This window comes from Pteronotus mesoamericanus, unplaced genomic scaffold (genome assembly GCF_021234165.1).
Source record: "Pteronotus mesoamericanus isolate MK-2021 breed Mesoamerican mustached bat unplaced genomic scaffold, CSHL_Meso_final contig_22, whole genome shotgun sequence".
NCBI lineage: Eukaryota > Metazoa > Chordata > Mammalia > Chiroptera > Mormoopidae > Pteronotus > Pteronotus mesoamericanus.
This window is the reverse complement of record NW_026555090.1, coordinates 2,338,032-2,360,988: the sequence shown is the minus strand read 5'-3', so window position 1 is coordinate 2,360,988 and position 22,957 is coordinate 2,338,032. Positions and strand designations below refer to the sequence as shown.

The 22,957-nt window shown below is 50.3% G+C and overlaps 1 protein-coding gene and 1 pseudogene across 3 annotated transcripts in view; both read right to left on the bottom strand.

The window, feature by feature from the left end:
- Positions 1-7,548, bottom strand: part of SLC47A1 (solute carrier family 47 member 1) — a 52,066-nt gene extending 44,518 nt beyond the window's left edge. For all 3 annotated transcript variants that reach the window (XM_054571159.1, XM_054571161.1, XM_054571160.1), the window contains exon 1: positions 7,354-7,548. In XM_054571159.1, the coding sequence (XP_054427134.1) occupies positions 7,354-7,488 (135 nt within the window). In that variant the 5' untranslated portion in view covers positions 7,489-7,548. The remainder of the gene's footprint in view (positions 1-7,353) is intronic.
- Positions 7,549-19,677: 12,129 nt separating this feature from the next.
- On the bottom strand, positions 19,678-22,292 carry LOC129068719 (40S ribosomal protein S5-like; annotated as a pseudogene).
- Between the last annotated feature and the right edge of the window lie 665 nt (positions 22,293-22,957).

The window sequence follows — 22,957 nt, the reverse complement described above, 5'->3', positions numbered from 1 at the left end:
TTTGAAATACAACTGTGACAATATCCAGTCAAAGCCAGGAACCCTCTAAGCCGCACTCTTATTTTTGGAAGAGGAGAAGATAGAATTACTCAGAGTCATTCAGGGTTAATTAGCAGCCATCCTTACATATCCGATAACCGAAGTATTTTACCTGGGGTAAACAGAATCAGAGCTCGTCCTTTGACGTCCTATTGCATTCTTTTGGGAACCTAGTCAATTCCTAGAGCATGAACTAAATTATCCACATATTGGATTAGAGTGGAACCTTAGGAAATTTAACACGATGTAAATAAGCTTCTAGCATCTAAGGCAATAGGCTGGACTCTCCCATATATACTTGGGGCATTACTGTCCAAGTAAACTTGTGATCTTCCCAGGTGAAAGCAAAGAGGTATACAAACAGAACAGTTATTCTCATTCTTATTTTGGCAAAGCTTCCCATGTAACTTCATGTACCTCAAATAGGCCTAACTAGTTTTAAAATTTTCCTCTATAAGGAGAGGGAATAAATCCTTGAGGTATTCTAGGGCCCCTTGGAACAACTCAAAGCCATTTCTTGGTTGAAAAAGTCTCTTAAAATTTAAACTTTGGGAAGGTTTGTCAAATAAACTTAACCAAAAGACACCATCATAAATCGTTTTTGTAAACGTGGGTAAAATAAAGACATATTTATGGTAATAACTGTAGAAGACATCAGTCTGAGGGGGTGAGTGGGGAGGGGAGAGCTATGGGTGAAAAGTGGAGACAATCGTAACTGAACAACAATAAAATATTTTTTTAAAAAGCCATCAATCAAACTTAAACCAGGTTTAATATTAAGTACTTTGCCAGATCACAGAACCCTGCTTAATATATACATATTTTAATTTCTTTAAGCCAATAAAATATTACACCCTGGTAACGCCGTCCAGAGGCAGGAAAAAATGCACTACACATATTATACAGATGAATGCATATTACATTAAAACTATATACATCAAGATCATACACATAATCTGAGTTATTAATTCTTCTAGAGAAGACAAGGGCAACTTTAGCTACTTAAGGTTATAAACTTAAAACTTTCATAAACTTCTACAACTCTCACAACCTTTTACAAAACTTACAAACTCCTCTTATCTGTTCAGAAACAACCATCTTTATAACTCACTTTCTTCCTTTTCCCTGAAAAGTATTTTTACCTCATGCCTTCTATTATCAAAACCATGCAATTTTTTTCTGACTTAATTTGAATTTTTATTTTTAATAACTTTAATTTCCAATAATAACCAAAAATAACAGCCAGCATTCCCTAGATTGACTTTATGAACATATTTCATAACCTGTAGAAACATAGATTCCTCTATTGGCAAATATGCTAACATTCAAGAAACACACCTCTAACAAAGACATTTATAAACAAGACACTCACTAACAGTAACAGCTTCCAACCCACTCCACAGCCTCTGCAACAAAAGCCAAAAGCAGATGAACCCAAGACTTGTCTAGCAATCAGCATTTTAGCATTTTGAAATATCTAGATATCTAAAAAGCTTAATCAAAATTTACTAATTTAGAAAGAAATAGATGAAAAAAATTAAATTGATTTGATCAGATATGGTTAAAGGGTTTTTTCCTCCCAATACTTTTTAATAAGATTTACCTTCCAAAACTTTGCATTTTAAGAGATGATCCAGGTACAGTTCTTGGAGACCTGGTATTTGCATTTCAAAGAGACTTGGGTGTCAGAATTGCTGGTGTTTATTAGCATCATGAGCCTTCAGTTCAGAGACAGTCCCTAAAATTTATTAACTTTTTAAAAACTTTATCTGTGCTCCTCCTAGAAGCTTTTAATTTCCAAATCAATATATGCTTCCCATTCATTTAGTTTTAGAGCCGGCATTTTCTAATTTTGCACGCAAAAAGATTAATTTAGGCACCAAAACAAAATTGCATTTTGGTCACTTTTAGTGGATATCATTTCTCATGAAATCTCCCCACTTCTATAACACACTTGCAGATTGAGGCTTCCCACCAGGAGGATCACTGAGGGCTGGGCCTGGGAGTTTCTAGCCTTCAAGGCACAATTTCCTCTGTTAATTTTAGCTTTATTTTGAGATCTGTAAAGTCTGCCTTCACACTCTCAGAAAGCAATACCAATTGAAAAGCCAAAGTTGAAAACCAGCCTCTCATTTTTTTTTTCCCCTCCAGTCCTGCTTTAGCCTGGGTTCTGTCAACCTTTAACCTTTAGTCCCTCCTCCAGGATCTAAGATAACAGCTCAGATAAAGTCAGGGCCTCAGGCCTTGAACCTGGAATGTCCCGAGTTCCAGCTGAAACTCACCCAAGTTCGCCCTTTGCAAAATAAGGAGCCTGTCAGGCACAGTGGGCCCCTGCTGGTACCTAGCACAAGACCAGGTCTGCAAGGTGGTCCTGGGTGGGCTTCTTTGGAGTTAACTTGGCCGACTACGCCATGTTAATGTCAACGAAAGAAACATTCAAACCTGTAGAGAATTTTTGGTGAGTTTATTTGAGCCAACCTGACAATAATTGCTGGGAAGCAACACCTCAAAGGGTTGAGAAATGCTCTGGAAAATGGCAGCTTAGCCCCTTACTTTATGCATTAGCATCAAAGGAGGAGCCGGAAGGGAGTTCTGTGAAGTCAACTGGTGACAGATTAGGGAGGCAGGAGAAAGCAAAGCGGCAGGACCTCTGGGATTGGATAGAAGGTAAAACGATAGACACATCTTTTCCATAGGTGGGCAAAGGATAGTTAACAATCAACAATCAATGTGATAACAATAACAATGAGGAGACTTGTGGTCTCAGCCTGTGCCCAAGAGGAAAAAGTGAAGTTACCTTGACTTCCAAAGGTCTGTTATTATAGATGCAAAAAGACAACAGACAGGCTTAGTTAAGGTAAAGACTGATCTTTGTTAGGGAAAAATACTGGCCTAGGACATGACTATCCACCATGAACTGTTTTTAGTTAGTAAGTTTTCGTTTTAGACCATTCTGTTAGAATGTGCTGGGACATGGAGGACCTAAGCCACCGCCTATGCTGGAACAAAGAAAATAGGCGTCACCGTCACTGGCTGACCCCAAGATTCCCCATTATCGGAAGCTACTGAGGCAGAGCCGCGGGCATCCTGCCAGAAACTTGTAGGATCTTCGCTGCCCCTCCCCTCTCCCTCAAGCTTTTCCCAGAAACAAGGCCCATAAATCTCCGGGACTTCTGTGCCCGAATCCGCCATCCCTGGTCAGAGGACATGGTCTTGCAAACACCTATACCCAGGACACCTAGGCCAGATCAGCAGGGTGACCCACCCTCCCCAGGGGTCTGCTACACACCCTTAAAAACCCTTCTACCCTTTCCCTTGCTGCTTCAGTCTGTAAGGCCACCTTGCAGGCCTCCCCTGAGCTTGTCAGGTTAATACGTGGCCCCTCTTCTTCCACAGAACTCCAACACTGAGGTCCAGCTTTGCCAGTAACCGCTATTGCCGTTTCACAGCCGGCATCGCTGGTGACATTCCCCAATGCTAGCCTTGTTAGGTGAGACATCCCCCACCAGTCAAGAGTCACATTCAGGTTACACACGGAGCGGGGAATATTACGCCCTAGAAGCGAGCAAAGAGAGCCTCCGGCGCGAAGGCCCGGTCCCTGACCGCATCTGCAGGTGGAGGGGCAGGTATCGGTCTCAAGCCCAGAGGCTGCGGTGTGGCCCCCACCTGGGGGAGTGGCAGGGCTCCAAGCTCAAGCGCTGGGTGGTCAGGGCCGAGTTCTCAAAGCCCGCCAGGGGCGAAGGCCCCACTCATATCCAGGGTCCAGGCTTGTGGTTTTGGGTGTTTCTGTTATGCCCCATTAGTCTCGACAGAGCACTCGACATAACAGTCATGGCTGACAGCGACTCCACGCTGCGTTGTTAAAGGCGTCCCCAAAGTCCACTCTGCTCTTGCTCTGCACTAGCGCAACGCACTACATGCCTGCTTACCACTGTCCACAGCATTCAGTACAGTAACATGCGGTGCGAGTTTGTAGTCTAGGAGGTGTAGGGGACAACTTGTCACACTAAAATATCTCTTTGGCACTGGATTATTTTAGGTTGGTTAATTTTGAGACACAGCAGACAGGGAAGGCACTCTGACACCGAGCACCAGTTACCTGTGGCAGAAGACAATGACATTTGTGAAGAAAATCTCCACCGGCAAGGCAGTCGCCCTGGTAGGTCAGGTAGGGAACAACCTCGTCTTACGAAACTCTGTGAAGAAGCTGAAGACTTAAATCTGCACAACTACTTGACCCTTGTTAACTTTTCCCGGTAACCTTCCGTAACTGATCTTCCCACACCTACTGTGTTCTTTTGTCTTCAGCTGAAGATGGTATTTAAGGTGGTGGCTTCAGCCATCTTGGTGAGTCACTCAGTTTTCCTGGGGTTCGCCCACATGTACAGGAGGTGTGCATATTATTCAACTTGAGTCTGTTTCTCTCCTGTTGATCTGTCTTTTATTATAGGGCTGTTTCAGCCATGAACCCAGAAGAGTCAAAAGGAAGATTTTTCCTTCCCTACAGAGCAATAGCTATATCGTATAACCCAGGTGTGTTGTAGGCTGTACACATACAGGTTTATGTAAGTGCACTCTATGGTGCTTGCATTAGGATGGAATCACCTAACGATGCATTTCTCAGAATGTATTCTGTTGTTAGGCGGCAAATGACTATAGTTAAGTCACCTAGACAAAAGGCCAGAAACACAACGCTCAGATGGTCCAGTACGGGGCTCTTCCTGAGCTGCAGTCCCGGGAGGATGCTGGCCCCAAGTTCCCGTTCGCTAACTGGTACTTGTTCTCGGTTCCTGGTTTCAAGCCTTCTGGGTGAGCCCTTGGCCGCAGCTTGTGATTCCTGCGCAGGCCTATCGCAAAGGACCCATTCCTCTGTCTGTGGGGGTGAGGGGTCTGCTTTGCCTATCCCCGCCCCTACCCCATACACACCCAATCAAAATGCTCTAGTCAAGGACCCGACCCTCCAGAGCTGTCCCACACCAGGGGACGTTGTTGTGCCCCGGGAATTATATAACCCGAGTGCAGGTTTGCTCCCCCAGACGTCTCAGGGGACTTCTGTCTCAACGGCTGGAACTGGCCGTGGTTCAGATGCAGCCACAGCCGCCTACTAGATAAAGGTCAGACCTTCGTCTGCCTCTTTACTGGGGGCGACGTCTGCCTGCCCTCTAGGCAGTCTCTCCGGGTGCTCCTCACCCGGTGGAAAAGGCTCCTGGTCTTTCCACGCAGACGGAAACGAGCTCCCTCAGCCTGAGGCCAGGCTATCGCACCTCCTGTCGTCCGCCATGCTGTGCACGGCCCTTGCCGGTGGGGAGTGGCACCCCGTCCTGGGATCCTTTCTCAGAATTCCGACAAGTCAGCCTGGCAGTGAGGTGTTAATGACAAAGAGGAAGCACGGTTGGAATGTCCAAGCCTAGGTCATTTCTACTACCACCTCCCCTCCTTAGAAATACACATTTTCCTAAGGCTTTCTGGCAGATAAATGCACACTGCATCCGCGCCGTCTCTGCGAGTGTGCGCCGCACGTCTCACACTCGACTCCCCGCTCAGGCCTCACCAAAGCTCAGTGGGAGGGCGTGCGTGCTACAGCTCAGCGGGAATCCCCCGGGATGCCCGTGGGCCACTGTGACCTAGAGAGGCCTGTAAGGCAGACAGGGAATGGGAGGGCCATCCAGACCCGGCACCGCTCCTCCCTAGGGTGTGGCGGAGGCTTGGAGAGCGGAGCGCGGCGCCCTGTGCGCGGGAGGGAAAGGGGACATCGCCTCCTCCCCTCCGCCTGCCCCGGGAGACGGAAAACTCACAGCGGGCAGGCACGGGGCGAGCAGGAGGGGCTCCGTCCACAATCCCGGAGACTAAACGGGTGACAGGAGGCTAGGACCTCGCTGGGTAAAGCCGTCACCCGGGGGCACGCACAAAAGGCTGCAAGGAAACTTCCGAATTCTCTCACTGGTGGAATTTGAGAGCTTTTTGTTGTTGATCTCGGTTTTCTATTTGTCCTACAAGACATGTATATTACGTTTGTACTTAACAGTTCTATACGCACACGTATAAAAAGGGCGAGGGGCTCAACAGTCAGTCCCGTGCTCATCCCTGGAGCCCAGGAGGGTCCCCTCCATCAGGGGGCCAAGGGGACCAGTTTGCTGCCCGAGTCAGCAGAAGCAAAGGACCTGTCCTGGGAGGGGTTGGGTCTCAGGACGCTGCCTTTCTTGTTCATTTTTTGTGCTACTAGAGCAATCACAGCTTTACCGAGGCCCTTCCCACAGCCACTCCGCGCGGGAGCGGGAGCCGGGGCGCCACTGGCCGCCTCACTTCGCAGGTGGCCGCAGGCAGCGGCGGAAGAGGGTGCTGGCCTGCTGCCCCCTCACCGCCCTCGGAGGGCTAAGCCGGGAGCCGGCCCGGGATTCCAGAGCGCGCGTTCCGTGTCCTTCCCGTCGGTGAGGGCTCCCCGAGCTCCTCTTCCTGCCGAGCGGGTGTTCACTTCTCGTCGCTGTCCCCGGCACTATCTTCGCCGCTGTGCACACCACAGTGGGCATCACAAGCCCCCCCCCCCCGACGCCCAACCCCGCAACACACACACGGGCACACGCTGCCCTGCGCTGCGCAGATGCAGAGCGTCCGCCCAGGTCCAGAGGCTTATCCGCGCCATCAAGTCGCGCAGGGTTCTCGTCCAGTAACGGCTCTCACCCCTTGACCTGACAACCACCCACACGGGCAGGAAAACAGGGACGGGACTCCTTTTCCGCGGGTCTAGTGATTTCTAAAACCCACATTACTTTTAAATAGATAACGGAGAAAGAGCCCTAACTTAGTGATAAAAACAAACAGAACCTCAACCCAAACTTTGTTTGAGCGCAGGCCGGGTGGGGGCGGGGGAGCGGTGCGGCGCGCCTCTCGTTTCCTCGCGCAGAGGTGGACTCCAGGTAAGAATTCGGAGCTCTGATCCAGAACAGAGAATTCACCTCCCGCCTCCCGCCGCTACATAATGTAGACGCCGCGGCTCCAGGGCTGCTAGTTCCCAGCGCTCGTGTTTTGCGATTCGGATTAACTTGCGTGCTTCGCCGGAACATGCACCCAGAGAAGGCAGGCCGAGCCCCTTCCGGCGAGCAGGTCCCCGCTGCCCAGAGGCTCCAAAGCCGAGCGCCGGCCCGCTGCGCCCGCGGGTCCGCCAGGGGCCGCGTGGAGCGAGCGCGACACGAACGCCCGGGACGCCCGCCCGCCGCTTCCAGCTCGCTCTCCTTCACGCCTCCCAAGTCACAGGGGGCGACACGGACTGGGGGCGACACGGCCCCTGGGCTCCCAGACCGCCCGGACTCGACTCACCGCGGGGCCCGCCAGGACCAGGAGCGCCCTCAGCTCCTCTCGGAAGTTGGACAGGGGCAGGCAGCGCAGCCCCCGGCGCTCGCGGGCGGCCTCCCGGTCTCGGGTCCCGGCCCCGGGCTTCTCGGCGGACTCCATGTGCCTGGCGCGGCGCGGCCGGGAGTGCGGAGGCTGCGGCCGGGAGGGCGCGGGGCCCACGACTCTCCCCAGTCCCCGCCCCGGCCCGCCCCGCGCCGGTCTGCGATTTGGGGCGCGCCCCTTGCACCTCTGCGTGCCAGAACTCCTGGACTTGGAAGGCCAGTTTGGAAAAGCTCTAGAAACAAACCGAAAGCGTGGCGAGGGCTGGTCCCGCGGAGCCTCAGGCGCTTCCGACACCGAGCTGTCCCGGGCTCTGCGAATGGGGGCAGGGGGTCCTTAAGGCCCGACCTCGGGTGGAAGCAGTTACCTACCGGCTGGGCGGGCCCGGGGCGCGGCGGGCGCACGCCGGCGCCTGGGACGCCTCTGCTGCGGCCGTAGCCGGCCCGTAGCCTGCCTTCAGCACAGCCCTTCAGCACAGGAGGCTGGAATTTGCGTACTTTTTCTCCTGCTATGTTCTATTACAGAATTTAGAATCTATGAGGTTAAAATATTTCCAAGTAGGACCGTGCATGTTACGTTCTTGCTATGTTGGCTAGTTTTCTTGGATGTTTCTCCGTCAGCCTGATGTGGAGAACAGGAGACCGGGAGCTTCAGCAAATGTGGCTTCAGCGGACACCTGCCACGTGCCGCTTGGGAGAGAAGAGGCAGCTCGCCTGCCTCCCAGAGCCTCGGGGTCTTCATCTGTGAACTCAAAATACCTACATCACCGATTGTGCTGGGGAGTAAATAAGGTTGCATTGGTGGACCACCTGCCCTTGCCTGGTGCACAGTAATTGTCTCACAAATGGTAGTTACTAGGGCAAGGACGATTTCTGTGATTTAAAAAAAAGTCCTGTTGTAAATGACCTAACTTAAGCAAGGAAAATGAAAAACATAAGTGTTGGGGCTCACATAGTCGGGAAGTCTGGATTCAGGAATTTTAAAACAAAGTCATCCACGCCCTCCTCCTCTCCCCCCCTCCCCTCCCCCCCCCTTCTTCCCATTAATTTTGATTCTCTCCTTGGTGTTATTCTTTTTCCTTAGGCACCAATCTTTTCCTGCTGAGGGGACAGTGGCCTCCAGAGTTGGGGTTCAGAATGAGTCACCCCCAAATGTGCTTCTGATAAGCAGATTATTTTGCGCTAAAGGCAGTGAAGACCCTCAAGAGAAGCTTCTGCCTCCCCTCCCCAACCACCTGGGAGAATTTAAATTAGGGACCTTGCCGATAGTGAGAGTTGTTACCAGAGATAACCTTTTCACCTATGGCAGGCAAACTACTAATTACTGAGCATCTGCTCTTCTTATCACCCTGCAGTGACCTCCTTCACCTCTGCCTCTGAAGGCCCAAGGCCCCTTACCTGTCCTGCGCTCAGAGAGCCATGTGTACCTCGTCTCCCTCCCTGTCCGGAACCGCTCACACATGTGGGGCCTATGACTGTCTCATGTAGGGGGCTACCATGTGCACAAAATCACATTTGATTCTCGTTAATCTGTCTCCTGTCGATTTGATTATTCAACCAGCCAAAAAGAACCAGAGGAGGGGAGGGAAAATTCTTCCCTTCTCTCACATCAGAAACCTTGATTCCTATCTTTCCTATCCTATAAGACAGAAACTAAGACCCTCACCAGTTCACATCTAGCTACAAACAAACAACAGGAAACAAAAAGCAGGGAGACAATAGTTTGGCCCTGTGCAGGTCACTTGTCCATCTTTGGAACAATCATCCTGACCAGAGAAATAGGGTCTTATGTTTGGCTGGACCTGGACCATGAACTCAGCTCTGTACCAAAAGGGTGGGGTGCTGTGACTGGCAATAGTGCCACTGGAACTACATGTGGGGAGTGGAGGAGGAGGAGTTCCTCAAAAGCAATGAGGATCCAACAAACAAAAATCCCAGAATCTACACTAGATCTTCAATCACTGCTACCCTTTAATAGTCTTCTGGAGTTTTGGACAATGTAATAAGACATGAAACAAAAATGCAATATGTAAATATTAAGAAAGAAGACACAAAACATTACTTGTAGTTATAGTTCCAAACAATCCAAAAAAATCGAATGGGAAAAAAAACCTAACAGAAAAAATACAGGGGTTTAATAATTTGCTACATACAGAACAATATCAGTTCTTTATATTGGTAATAACAAATGAAAATATTGGAAGAAGAAATTTCTTTTGCAATAGCAACAAATGGACACTTCTTGTGATGTGGAACAGAGCCCCCCACTACCTACAGGGACTATGTACAGTAACTTCCTTCCAAAGAGGACAGTATGGAAAGAGGAAAAAATAGTAATTTTACAGAAGAGAAACCTGGCAAACACCGCCTCACATATACGATCAAGGTTAATATCAACAGTGATAAGTCATGCTGATAATATATACTTGTGTTAGTTGCCTAGTGCTGCTGTAACAAATTACCACAAACTTGATGGCTGAAAGAAAAAGAAAACTCAAAATATCTTCTCTCACTGTTCTGGAGGCCAGAAGTCAGAAATCTAGGGGTTGGCAGGGTTAGTCCCTTCAGGGGGCTCCAAAGGAGGATCTGCGCAGTGCTTTTGTTACGGAAAGCCAGACTCAAGACACGATTCAGGGAACGGAGTAAGCCTTTATTCACACGCGCGGGCTCAGAGGAGGCAGTCTCCAAATTCTGAGCCCCGAATCGGGGTTAGATAGGGGTTTATAAGCCCTAGCATTCGGGCGGGAAACGGATGGGCTTCCCAGGTGGGGGAAGGGATTAGCATTCAGGTGGGAGATTGATGAGATTGATGTGCTACCCAGGTGGGGGAAGGGATGTGAAAACGGGCTACAGGAACAGATAAGCAATGATTAACAGTTAACCTGGGAGGGGTCTCTGGCGAGGCTGCTCCTCCCAAGTCATCTTGCCCTTATCATTCCCCCCTTTGATGCTAGACGAGATTGGCCTGAGTCTTAGCATCATCACACAAGCCATGGTGGTCACTCTGTTGGGGTTGGGTCGGGAGTCTTTGGTATCGGTGATGCTGGAGGAGCAGCACTCGAGCAGCGGCTCGTCAGGTGACCGCGGTCTCTAGGTTATTAATGAGGGTGCGCAGCAGCCAGGGTCCTAGACTTATTCCTAAGAGGAGTAATATCAGGGGGCCTAGGAATGGAGCCAGCCAGCGGAGCCAGATTTGGGTATCTAAGCTCCATGTCCCTTGCCCTGACTCTCGGTAGCGCTTCGCACCATCTTTCAGCTCCTTAACCTTCTGGGTTAAGATTCCAGCCTAGGAATAGGCAAGTCCCCCCCTTTTTCTGCTGTGAGGAGATCTGGGCTCGCCTATTCTGCAGGGATCATGCCTTGGTTGCCGACTAAGATGGTTGGTCACTGCTGTGGGGTGGGATCAGGACTCTGGTTCCTCGGGTAGACGGCCCACTGTCCTTCAGTTCTCTTCAGCCGGACTGTGGGGGCTCCCTTCGAGGTGGAGGTTCGGTGGCTCCGAAGTCCTGGCTCGTCTGGATCTGCTGCTGCCTTGGCTCGAGTGTAGTGGATCCAGGGGGTTATTCCTGTAACTTTAAGGGCAGTAGGGGTGGTTAATAGTACTAGATGTGGGCCCGTCCAAATGGGTTGGAGTGGTTCCTTTTTCCAATCCTTTACCCATACATACTGGCCTGGACGGAAGGGGTGTGCTGGCCTCCCTCGGGGTTTGGGTTCCTGGCCCAATTGGGCCCCGTAGATCCTGTCTAGGGTCTTACCCAACTGTTGTAAGTACTGGGTCTGCTGTAACTCCCCCTTCTGTCGAAGGTCATTGGGACTTCCTATTCTAGTTATAGGTGGGGGTCTTCCAAAAACTAACTCATAGGGAGTATACCCCGAGGGGTTCGGGGCATTCCTAACCCGTAGCAGGGCTAGTGGTAACAGGTCTGTCCATGGCAGGCCGGTTTCTTGATGGAACTTAGCTAGGGTTTCCTTGAGAGTTCGGTTCATTTGTTCCACTTTACCGGAGCTTTGGGGCCGATAGGCCGTGTGTAGCTTCCAGTCGATGCGCAGGAGCCGGGCGACCTCCTGAACCACCTGGGCGATGAACGCCGGGCCATTGTCACTACCAATGGTGAGTGGGAGCCCATATCTGGGTATAATTTCCCTGAGTAGGATTCGGGTTACTTCCGGAGCTTTCTCAGTTTTGGTGGGGAAGGCTTCTACCCAACCCAAAAAGGTGCAGATCAGGACCAGGAGATACTTAAATCCTCGGCTGGTCTTGACTTCTGTAAAGTCAATCTGGAGGTCCTCGAAGGGCTGGGACCCCTTGTGTTGGACTCCCGGTGGGGCCCCTTGATGCGGGGCTGCATTGTTCCTTGCGCAGGTAAGGCATTGAGCCAAGGCTGTTGAGCACAGGGTTGACAGGTTGGGGAAATAGAAATACCTTTTGAGCAAGTTTTCCAGGGAGGTCTTACCCAGGTGGGTCAGATGGTGGCAGTTTCTGACTAAATTGCTGGCCTGGCTCTGGGGCACATATACGCGCCCATCAGGTAACCTCCAAGTTCCCTCGGGGGTTTCTTGTCCTCCGGCCTGTTGGGCCCATTTCATTTCCGCTGGCTCATAGTCCCGACGGTTAATGGGGTTCCCCAGCAGGGGTCCGAGAAGGGAGGGCTGTACTTCTGCCATCTCACCACATACTGCGGCAGCCTTTGCTGTCGAGTCCGCCTTCTGGTTCCCGCGGGCCGGTATGGTGTCTTGTTTGGAATGGCCTTTGCACTGGATGACGGACACCGCAGTTGGGGCCCACACTGCTTCGAGGAGACGCAGGATTTCTGTCTTGTTTTTAATTTCCTTTCCTTCTGCTGTCAGCAGCCCGCGTTCTCGGTAGATGGCCCCGTGGAAGTGCAGGGTGGCGTAGGCGTACTTGGAGTCAGTGTAGATATTGACTTTCCGGTCCCGGGCCAACTCCAGTGCTCTTATTAAGGCCCAGAGTTCCGCTCTCTGGGCCGACCATCCAGAGGGCAAGGCTTTGGCTTCTACCACCTGGTCAAGCGTGGTTACTGCGTACCCTGCCACTCGGACCCCTTCTCTCATATAACTGCTGCCGTCTGTGAAATAGGTCACGTCAGCATTGGGCAGAGGCTGGTCCCGCAGGTCCGGTCGGCTGGCATAGACCTCCTCAGTAACCTCTAGGCAGCAGTGGTCTGGGTCCCCTAGTTCGGTCGGCAGGAAGGTTGCAGGGTTTAATCTTTTTACAGTCTTTACCTGGACCCGAGGACTCTCTTGGAGTATGCCCTGATATTGTGTCAGTCTGGGGTTGGACAGCCATCGGTGCCCCTGTCCTGCCAGGAGGCTATGGATGCTATGGGGAACGAATAGAGTGTCTCCTGCCCCAAAGTCAATTTGTCCGCTTCTTGTAGCAGGGATACCGCGGCTGCAACTGCCCTCAAGCAAGGGGGCCACCCGGCCGCGACGTTATCCAGTTGCTTAGACAGGTAAGCCACTGGGCGCTCCCAAGGTCCAGCTGATTGAGTTAAGACCCCCAGAGCAACCTTGTCCTTCTCATGCACGTGTAGATAGAAGGGCCGGCTGGGGTCTGGTAGGCCCAGAGCTGGGGCTTTACTAAGGAGGTCCTTTATTTGAGCAAAGGCCTGTTCCTGTTCTTTTCCCCATGCCAGGGGTAAGGTGTCTGGCCCACGCAGGGCCTGGTAGAGTGGCCTTGCTCTGGCTGCGAACCCCGGGATCCAAATTCTGCAAAAGCCGGCTGCTCCCAGGAACTCACGTAATTGTCTTCGTCCGCTCGGGGCCGAGAAGCGGGTAATGACCATTTTCCGGTCTGTATTTAGGGATCTTTTGCCTTGGGAAATTAGGAACCCTAAATATTTGACTTCTTGTTGGCAGATTTGTGCCTTTTTCCGTGAGACTCGGTACCCTTGTTGGGTTAGCAGTTTTAGGAGCGCTCTTGTCCCCTCTAGGCATCGGCTCTGGTCGGGGGCAGCTAAGAGGAGGTGTTCAACATATTGGAGTAGAGTTAAATCCTTTCCCTCGTCTGAGAAAGATTGCAGGTCCCGGGCTAGCGCTTCGCCGAATAACGTGGGGGAGCTCTTAAATCCCTGTGGCAACCGGGTCCATGTCAACTGTGTCTTTACCGCCGTATGCGGGTCTTCCCATTCAAAGGCATAGATAGGTTGGCTGGCTGGAGCTACCGGGATGCAGAAGAAGGCGTCCTTTAAGTCTAGGCATGTGTACCAGGCGGCGGTTGGTGGGAGTCGGCTCAGTAGGGTGTATGGGTTCGGGACTACCGGGTGCAGTGTGACGACGGCTTCGTTTACCACCCGGAGGTCCTGCACTGGACGGTACCCTGTTCCGTCAGGTTTCTTGATTGGCAGGAGCGGGGTATTCCACGTTGATTGACAGGGGACCAATATACCCTCTTGGAGGTGCTTTCGGATGACCTCCGATATTCCTAGGCGGGCCTCCCTTGAGATAGGGTACTGTCGCTGGCAGCACGGTGTAAGCCCCCGGTTTGAGTTCAATTATTACTGGGACCTGGTTTCTGGCTAGTCCAGGGGGATTGTCCTCGGCCCAGACCGTGGGGAATTCCTGCAGCAGGTTGTCTCTAGCCTCAGGCCTGGGGCCATGGTCACCAGGTTCCCCAGAATACAACTGGTATTCTTCCTCTCGTGGCAAAATGAGGGCCATGAGCCTAGGGCCGTCCACTTGCAGCGAGGCCTCCCCTGACTGCTGGAAGGTGATTCGAGCTCCCAGCTTCGATAAGAGGTCTCGCCCTAACAGTGGGACAGGGCATTCAGGTAGGTATAAGAACTCATGTCTAATCCGGTGGCCTCCCAGATCAACAATTCGGGCCTGGCAGAAGCGTTTTGGGCTACTTGGCTGACCAGTGGCCCCTACGATGGTGACTTCTCGTCCGGATGGGGGGAGCTACAGGGGTGGTGACGACCGAGTGCTCTGCCCCGGTATCTACCAAGCAAGAGAGAGTCTGGCCCCCAACAATCGCTTCGACCATGGGCTCCTGGGGGCCTAGATTCAGGGAGCCCGGTCTTCCTCATTCTGAGTCTAGGCCCGCCAGGCTAAGGATGGTGGGCGCCGGCTCAGAGGGCGCCGGACCAGCCTTCTTTTTCCGGTGCGGGCATTCTCTTTTCCAATGTCCTCTTTCCTTACAATAGGCACATTGGTCTCTCTCTACCTTGGCGTGCCCTTTCTGGTCTTTCGGTCCCCCTTTGCCTTTTGCTGCCGGCTGACTGAGGCGGCTGCTAGCAGTGCGGCCTTTTTCTCTAATCTTTTCTGGGCTGCCTTCTCAGCGGCCTCCTCCCGGTTATTGTAGACTTTATTTGCTACCTCAGCCAGCTGACTGATGTTCATGCCTGCAAAGCCCTCTAGCTTCTGGAGCTTTTTGCGGATGTCAGGGGCCGATTGGGAGACAAAAGCAGTGTTTACCATTAGCCGTGTATCTGGGCTTTCTGGGTTGAAGGGGGTGTATATCCGGTAGGCCTCTAGGAGCCTTTCTAAGAAGTCCCCGGGACATTCATCTGGCCGTTGGACAACACTGGCCACCTTTGACATATTGGTCGGTTTTCTGGCCCCAGCTCTGACCCCCTGGAGGATGGCTTCCCTGTACCGGTCCAGGGCTGCTCTTCCCTGTTCGGTGTTGGGATCCCAGTCGGGTTGGGTCTCTGGGGCTGCCACCCGAGCGTACTGGGCTGGGTCTATTGTGCCCACTGGAGCGTTGGCTTCTAGATATCTCTGGGCCTCCTGGAAGACTCTGCGCCTCTCTTCCGTATTAAAAAGGGTTAGGAGCAATTGGCGGCAATCGTGCCACGTTGGCCAGTGAGTTTGCATAATGGACACCATTAGGTCTACGAGTGCCTGGGGCTTCTCCGAATATGAGGGTGTGTGGTGTTTCCAGTTCAAGAGGTCAGTCGTGGTAAAGGGCTGATACTAAAACACGACCGGTCCCGGGTATAAGGTCCCATCAGGCCCCGTTCGTGGCGGGCCCTGGGTCTCCCGCAGTGGCATCTGGAGGGACTGGTGGTGTCTTAAGCGGGAGGCGATAGGAGATTCTGGGGGCGCTGTTGCCTCGGGCTGTGGGGGCGAGACTGAAGGGGGCGGTGTTTCAGGCGCCTCTGCCTGACCTCCCAAGTTCCTAGCTGGGTAAGGGGGAGGCTGCACCGGGGGGTCTTCCTCTGGTTTGGCAACTAGGATGCGGGTTACATCCCTTTCCTTTGATCGGGAGCAACAGTTCTGGGCTCCCCTGGCTCGCCCTCCCGTAGCGCCTAGGTGACGAGGTTTGACCCCCGCACCCTTCCGGAGCCAGTCGGGCATCTCTTGCGCTAGCTCCTGCCACTTTTCTATGTAGAGGAATTGGTTTGGGTGTCCTGGACTTCCTGTGACTATGAGATGGACAGCCCTAATTATGTCTAGGTCAAGGGTTCCCTCAGGAGGCCAGCCTACCCCGAACCTGGGCCACTCAGGGGAACAGAAAATTTCTAATTGCCCCGGATCCATATCGGGCTGCTGGCCCCGGAACCGGTGGAAATTCCTTAACATGCAATCTAAGACGGTAGACTGTTTGCCCCCCCATGATCCCTCCCGAAACGGCGCAGACAAACGGGGGCAGCAGGGATACTTTCACTTTCGCCCGCCTGGCCTCTCCTCTCGCGAGGGACTTGGGTCTGTCTTAGCTAAGGCTGCCCGAGTAGAGTCCGGGTTAGCTTCCCAGCCGTTATGCCGTATGACAGACCGAGGACCCGCAGGTTAGGGCTCACTCAGACTCCGTAGGCTCGGGGAAACACCGCTGGCCTGTGGAGCCACACAGTCAGTCACTCACTCAATCACACAGAGGTTAACACTTTCCCTCCCGACAGGGAAACCGTGCCAGAGGCCGGTCGGCCTGAGAGGTGATCGGCCTCTCCTTCCACCACTTATAGGTGGGTCTGATTTGGGTCTGGTCCCCGGGGCACTTACCAATCTGGCGCCTTCAGGTAGGCTTGGGTCCGCTCCCCGAGTGCCCGGGTTATGGAACGGCCCGAGGTCGGGGCCAAGGGGAGCCCAGCCCCTCGGGACCCGAAATCACCGGGGCACGTGCTTCCCTCTGGTGTCCGGGCTCGCCCGGCCGACCCCAGCCGTCTTCACCGGAGGCAAACGGCCTGCTCGTGTGAGTCGTTTCCCGGTCAGGGAACCAAATGTTACGGAAAGCCAGACTCAAGACACGATTCAGGGAACGGAGTAAGCCTTTATTCACACGCGCGGGCTCAGAGGAGGCAGTCTCCAAATTCTGAGCCCCGAATCGGGGTTAGATAGGGGTTTATAAGCCCTAGCATTCCGGCGGGAAACGGATGGGCTTCCCAGGTGGGGGAAGGGATTAGCATTCAGGTGGGAGATTGATGAGATTGATGTGCTACCCAGGCGGGGGAAGGGATGTGAAAACGGGCTACATGAACAGATAAGCAATGATTAACAGTTAACCTGGGAGGGGGTCTCTGGCTAGGCTGCTCCTCTTAAGTCATCTTGCCCTTATTACTGCCCCCCTCCCCCCGCCCCACACTCTGGGGGCTGCCTGCAGTTCTTGGCATTCCCTGGCTTGTGGCAGCGTAATGTCAGTCACTGCCTCTACCATCACCTGTTTGTCTGCTTCTCTGTCTATTTTCTCTTTTAAGGACACCAGTCATTGAATCAGGGCCTAACCTAATCCACATGACCTCATCTTAACTTCACCACATCTACAAAGACCCCAGTTCCAAATAAGCTCACATTCTGAGGTTCTGTGTAGGCAGGGATTTGGGAGGAACAGTGGTCAACCATACCCTTTGATGTGATGTAATAAAAATAACACTTTACCTCTTCTGTCTTTCTTCCCTAAACCCATAACCACCAGCCAAATCTTTAGAAAAACATCAGACGAGTTCCAATTGAGGGACATTCTACAAAATTCCTGACCAATACTCCTCAAAACCGGCAACATCAACAAAATGAGGACATTCTGAAAAACTGTCACAGCTAAGAGGAGTCTGAGGAGACATGGCCATGAAATGTAAGGTGGTATCTTGGGTGAAATCCCAGAACAGAAAAAGGACATTAGGCAAGATTTAAGGAAATGAATAAAGTACGGACTTTAGTTAGTAATAATGTAGCAATATCAATTCAGTTCCTCAAAGTTATTTTGTAAATATAATGAGAGTGCCTACTCTAATTTCAGGAGCAAATAGCTAGAAAATTCCTTGCAAAGATTTAACTCCAAACAGCAGGCAAAACCAACATGGAACTGAGGATCTGGGAAAAAGTTTGAAGTTTTTCACTTGCAGGGTGATCTGAGAGCCACATTTGTACCTTTAAGTATTGTCTGGAGGTTAACATTTCCTCAGGAATAACATGCATATGAAACTACTAGAGAGATCTGTCTCTACGTTTTGGTTTTTTTCAATTTTCACACCATTGGGATAAAGGAATCAAAGCTAGATGCCATCAGGCCAGAACACAGTCACTTTATATGGTGGCAGATTCTCAAAACATTTCTTGTGTGTGTTTTAATGTGAATAATTTTAATGTGAAATATGTGCGACATTTATTTACAAATTTTAGGAAAGACCTGAATCAGTTAAAAAACACGTGCTGCTCTTGTAGAGAACCAGTCTTTTCCAATTACCATATCAGGTTTCAGTCCACTCCAATATATTTCATACTTGAAAATTTTAATAGTGATTCTAAAAGTATTTGAGAGTATAAATAGGCAAGGATATTTTAAAAACTACTTTCTGAAGAAACAAAGTAATGTGGTAAGAAGTAGCTCTATCAGTCAATAAATAGTTCTTGAAACAATGTGCAGATAGCACAAGACTATCTACCCAGATAAGGAAACAACAGACAGCCAAAAAAGTTGACCTCATCCATAGGTGACAGTGGAATTGATGAAGAAGGCCTCTCGAGATGGAGGTCGGGAGAGGTCACCACCAAAACAGTACTCAGAGGAGAGGTTTATTAAAAAGCTTGTGTGTGCTCGCAGTTAGCCCCCAGGGGAGGGAGTAATGGGCTGCTCCCCAAACAAAGCCTGGGGACAGCTTTGAAGAAGTTGAGCGGGGAAAGGTGACACCTAAGTACACAGAGGTCGGGACTCCTTGGCACTTGCACAATGGGACTACATGCTTTTGCATGTGTCACATCTCATTAGAATGTTAAATTTCCGCAGGGGTGTTTTTCACTATTATAATCAGGACTCAGCCTGCCTCATAAGTAATTGGAAAACCTGCTTGACTGGGAAATGTTAGGATTTGATTGACATGAGATTGTATCTGCAGATTTATTCAGAAAGAAAGCAGCTAATTAAAGGGCTGAGTTTCTAGTTTAATCACACCCCTAATCCAATCACGTGCTGGGTCTCCTCTAAATGAGTACAGTCACATGGCGGCTTAGCGGTGGGGGTTTCTGAGAGGCACCTCCTTAGGTGATTTCCGCGCTGGGCGAGCGTCCCTGCGCACCGCACCGGTGGCGCTGCGGCCCTGGGCACAGCGAGGCTCTGCCATGCAGCCCAGTGCTCAGTCGGGGAGGAAAAGTCATCTCCCTCTGCCCTCTGAGCTCTTGGCTGAGCCACCCCTGTAATGAAAGACAGATCAACAGGAGAAAAACAAAGTAATTCATCAAAATGGCTGAAGCCATAACCTTAAATGCCTTCTTCAGCTGAAGACAAGAGAAGACTGGGAGTTGAGGGAGTCAGCTATGGGAGGCGACCGGGAAAAGCACACTCAACAAGAGCGAGGTTGGTATGCAGACTGAGGTCCTGGTGTGCAGCGATAAGAGTTTTGGTAATGGAAAACTAAAAGGGCCTTTCAAAGCAAGAGGCAATGAGCAGTTATCAGGATCAATAAGAACAGCTCCTTGGGGAGCATCGACTCAGGCAGAAGCCCAAATAGTGTTCTGATTAGGAGACAAAGGCCAGGGGGATCTATGAGAAAGGAAAGGGGGACCATTACACCAATATAGACGAAGGCATTTCCATTGGCGCAGATAACATAACATAGTGACGCTATTCTTTAAAAAAAGTTTGATTTTTTCAGTTCAGTAGTCATAATAACTGCTTCCTTGTTATCTTTTACAAACAATTTTTGGGATGTACAATGTTGTTCGAGGCCCCCTCAAAATATTACTTTGTCCATTTTTAACATTCCAAAGACAAAGGTAAAAGACGCAAGGCAGTTTCTCTGGCATGGCAGGTCTGATCCATTTGATTTAGATTTTATTTTATTTTAATTTATTTACTTTACGTGCCACTCCAAGGAGCTAACAGATTTTTGGGGGCCACAGCAAGGTGATCAACAGTGGCACTTGGCCACAGGCTTCGGTTGTCTTTCTCCTTGGTAGCGTAGGGGTTGCGGGAGTCCGGGGTTCCATTGATGGTCTCATTTGCCAGGCACTCGGCAATGGTCTTGGTGTGCTGTAGGCAGCCTTGTGAGCACCTGTGCAATACAACCCACCGGTCTGATTCACCGGCCCTGGGGGGACCCCTCCACAGCCTGCTGCCTCACTGTTTCGGCTCGCCCAGTTGGGTCGAGTCCTCCCGGAGGCCGTTGTTGATGATGGCATTCACCAGGACCTGCAGGAGATTCTCGCTGGTGAGCAGATGGATGATCTCGAAGGCACACTTGATGATGTGCAGTCATGAGCTTTTTGCCATTGTTTCCCGACTTACCCGTCGTTGAGTTGGTGAGGTAGCCACAACGGGCCACTGCTCCTTGCAGAATCGCTTGGTTGCTGTAGGGTAAGTGGAGGCAGTCTGGCTTCCTCATCCAGGCGTATGGGCAACTAAGGGAAGCCGTTTCTCACAACCTTGAGTGGGCCTGATAAAGTCGTGTTCTTACAGCCTTGGGACTGGGTCCGATAAACGGCTCCCATAACATGAAGTGGGCTCGCATGCGCAGAATCATGATATGTTATGTAATATTTTGGCTTTTTGCCGGCTTTGTTGTCCCCAGTACTTAAGGGGGAAGGGGCTTCTCACTGTGTGCGCAGACGCAGACACAGACACGTGGCTCGCAGCGTGAGTGGCTTGCCCACCCGTGAATAAAAGCATGTCACGCATTTCCACAGCTCTGCGTATTTTCTCCCGTCTGCCGGAGTCTCGAGTGGACCTGCCCAGGCCCCACTGGCTGCAGCACAGTCACACCCGCACAGCGCCCAGCACCGTGGGGCAGGTTCTTGGCATCCTTGTCCTTCACTGCGATGTCATCCTGCAAGGAAATGTCATTGATCTGCACATTGGTGGCCTCTCCCCCCTCCAAGTTTGGCGTGGGGACTCCGCTCCGCAGGCGCAGCCATCCCTGCTGCTCATCCTGACAGCGCCCGCGGGGCACCTCTGCTGCCAGGCGTGGACCGCTCGATGCCCTGGCACAGGCAGGGAGAGCTCACCAGCACCATTTTAAAGTGGCTCCATCTAGTATATATATTTTTGACAGTTTTTAGAAATAAAGTCACCCCCCTCTTCTGGGTACAAGCCAAAGAGACACCCTTACAAAAGGAGGTTTCCTTTACAAATGTAAACGTCTTTTACAGAGGGTTCCAGCCACTTGGATTTCAGAGTGTCTCCTGTGCCTGCCATTTCTTAAAATTAACCAGCTTAAGATAATCCTCAAGCCAAAGAGACGTATTTGGGGGAGAAAAATTCTGGACCCTACACCTCCTAGGGTACAAAGCTGTGCAATATGTTACTGTACTGAATACTGTAGGCACTTATAACACAGTGGTAAGTATTTGTGTGTTGCATTATGATGGATAGAATGTCACTAGGTGATAGAAATTCTTCAGCTCCATAATCTTATGGGGCCACTGTTGAATATGTGGTCCATTTTTGGCCGAAACATGGTGATGTGGTGCAGCTGTGTGGTTTTTTAACCTTGCTGATGATGCTTGATAAATAGTCATTGTTATGTTCCTATGTGATTCTTATTAAAAGATTTATAAAAATCATGCACCTGAACTTACTCAGTATTAATTGAAATAATCCTTTCTTTTTCTTTTAGGATGTTAATTTAAGATCATCATAACTTTCCCAATATTTTTATTTTATCTTATTTTAATTTTCAAAAAATTTTAATTACAGTTGACATACAATATTATACTAGTTCCAGGTGTACAACCGGTGATTACACATTTACATAACTTATAAATGATCACCCTGATGAGTCTAGTACCCATCTGACACCAGACATAGTTTCTGAATAGTATTGACTAATTTCCAATGCTGCACTTTGCATCCGCATGACTCTCTTTAGAACTGGCAGTTTGTACTTCCTGATTTCTTCACCTTTCCCACCCATCCCCCCTCCTGCCTCTCCCATCTGGCAATCATCAATTCTTTTCTTGGTATCTATGAGCTTGTGTTTTGCTTGTTCATTTTGTTTTTTAGAAATGACATTTGTCTTTCTCTGATTTATTTAACTTAGCATAATACCCTCTAACTTCATCCATGTTGTTGCAAATGGCAAAATATATTTTATGGCTGAGTAATATTCCATTTGTCAACGTAAGAAACGTTCAAACCTGCAAAAATTTTTACAAATTTTTTTTGAGACAAACTGATGACAATTGCTGGGAAGCAAAATCTCAAAGGATTGAGAAAATGCTCCAGAAAATAGCAGTTTTACACCTTATTTTATACATTACAGTCAAAAGAGAAGATGTAACTGGGTCACATGAAATGCATTGGTGATTGATTAGGGAGATGGAAGGAAGCAAAGTGAAGAACCCTCTGGGGTTGGATAAAAAATAAAAGATGGACACAGACTTTTCTTTTACATAAGAAGGTACAGGACAGTTACCAGCAGCACGGTAACAGCAGCAGTGCGGGGACTCGCGGTCTTTGTCCTGTGCAGGGGTCATCAAAGATGCAGAAAGACAACACATGGGCTCAACTAAGGTAAAGGCTGGCCTTCGTCAGGGAAGATTCTAGCCTGGGACCTGACTGACGGCCACGACTCACTTTCAGTTGGGAAGTTTTAATTTCAGACCATCCTCTGTGGCTACTTTAGGTCCCTGAGTGTGTAAGGCCGCTGCACAGGCCTCCCCTGAGCCGGTCAGGGTTAGTATGTGGCCCCTTTTTGTCCACACATTGTACCACATCTTCTTTATCCATTTGTCTAATGATGGATACTTAGGTTGCTTTCATATATTGGTTATTGTAAATAATATTGCATTGAACATAGTGATAGATATAGCTTTTCAAATTAGTGTTTTGGACAAAGTGGGATTGCTGGGTCATATAATAATTACGTTTTTAATTTTTTGAGCCAACTCCACACTGTTTCCATAGTGGATGCACCAGTTTGCAATCCCAGCAACAAGGCGCATGGCTTGCCTTTTTTCTACATCCTCACCAACACTTGTTTATTGATTTATTGATGGTAACCATTCTGACAGGTGGGAGGTGTTAGCTCATTGTGGCTCTTACATATCCCTGATGATCAGTGATGTTCAGCATCTTTTCATGCCTTTTGTCCATCTGTGTGCCCTCTTTGGAGAAGTGTCTATTCAGGGCCTCTGCCCAT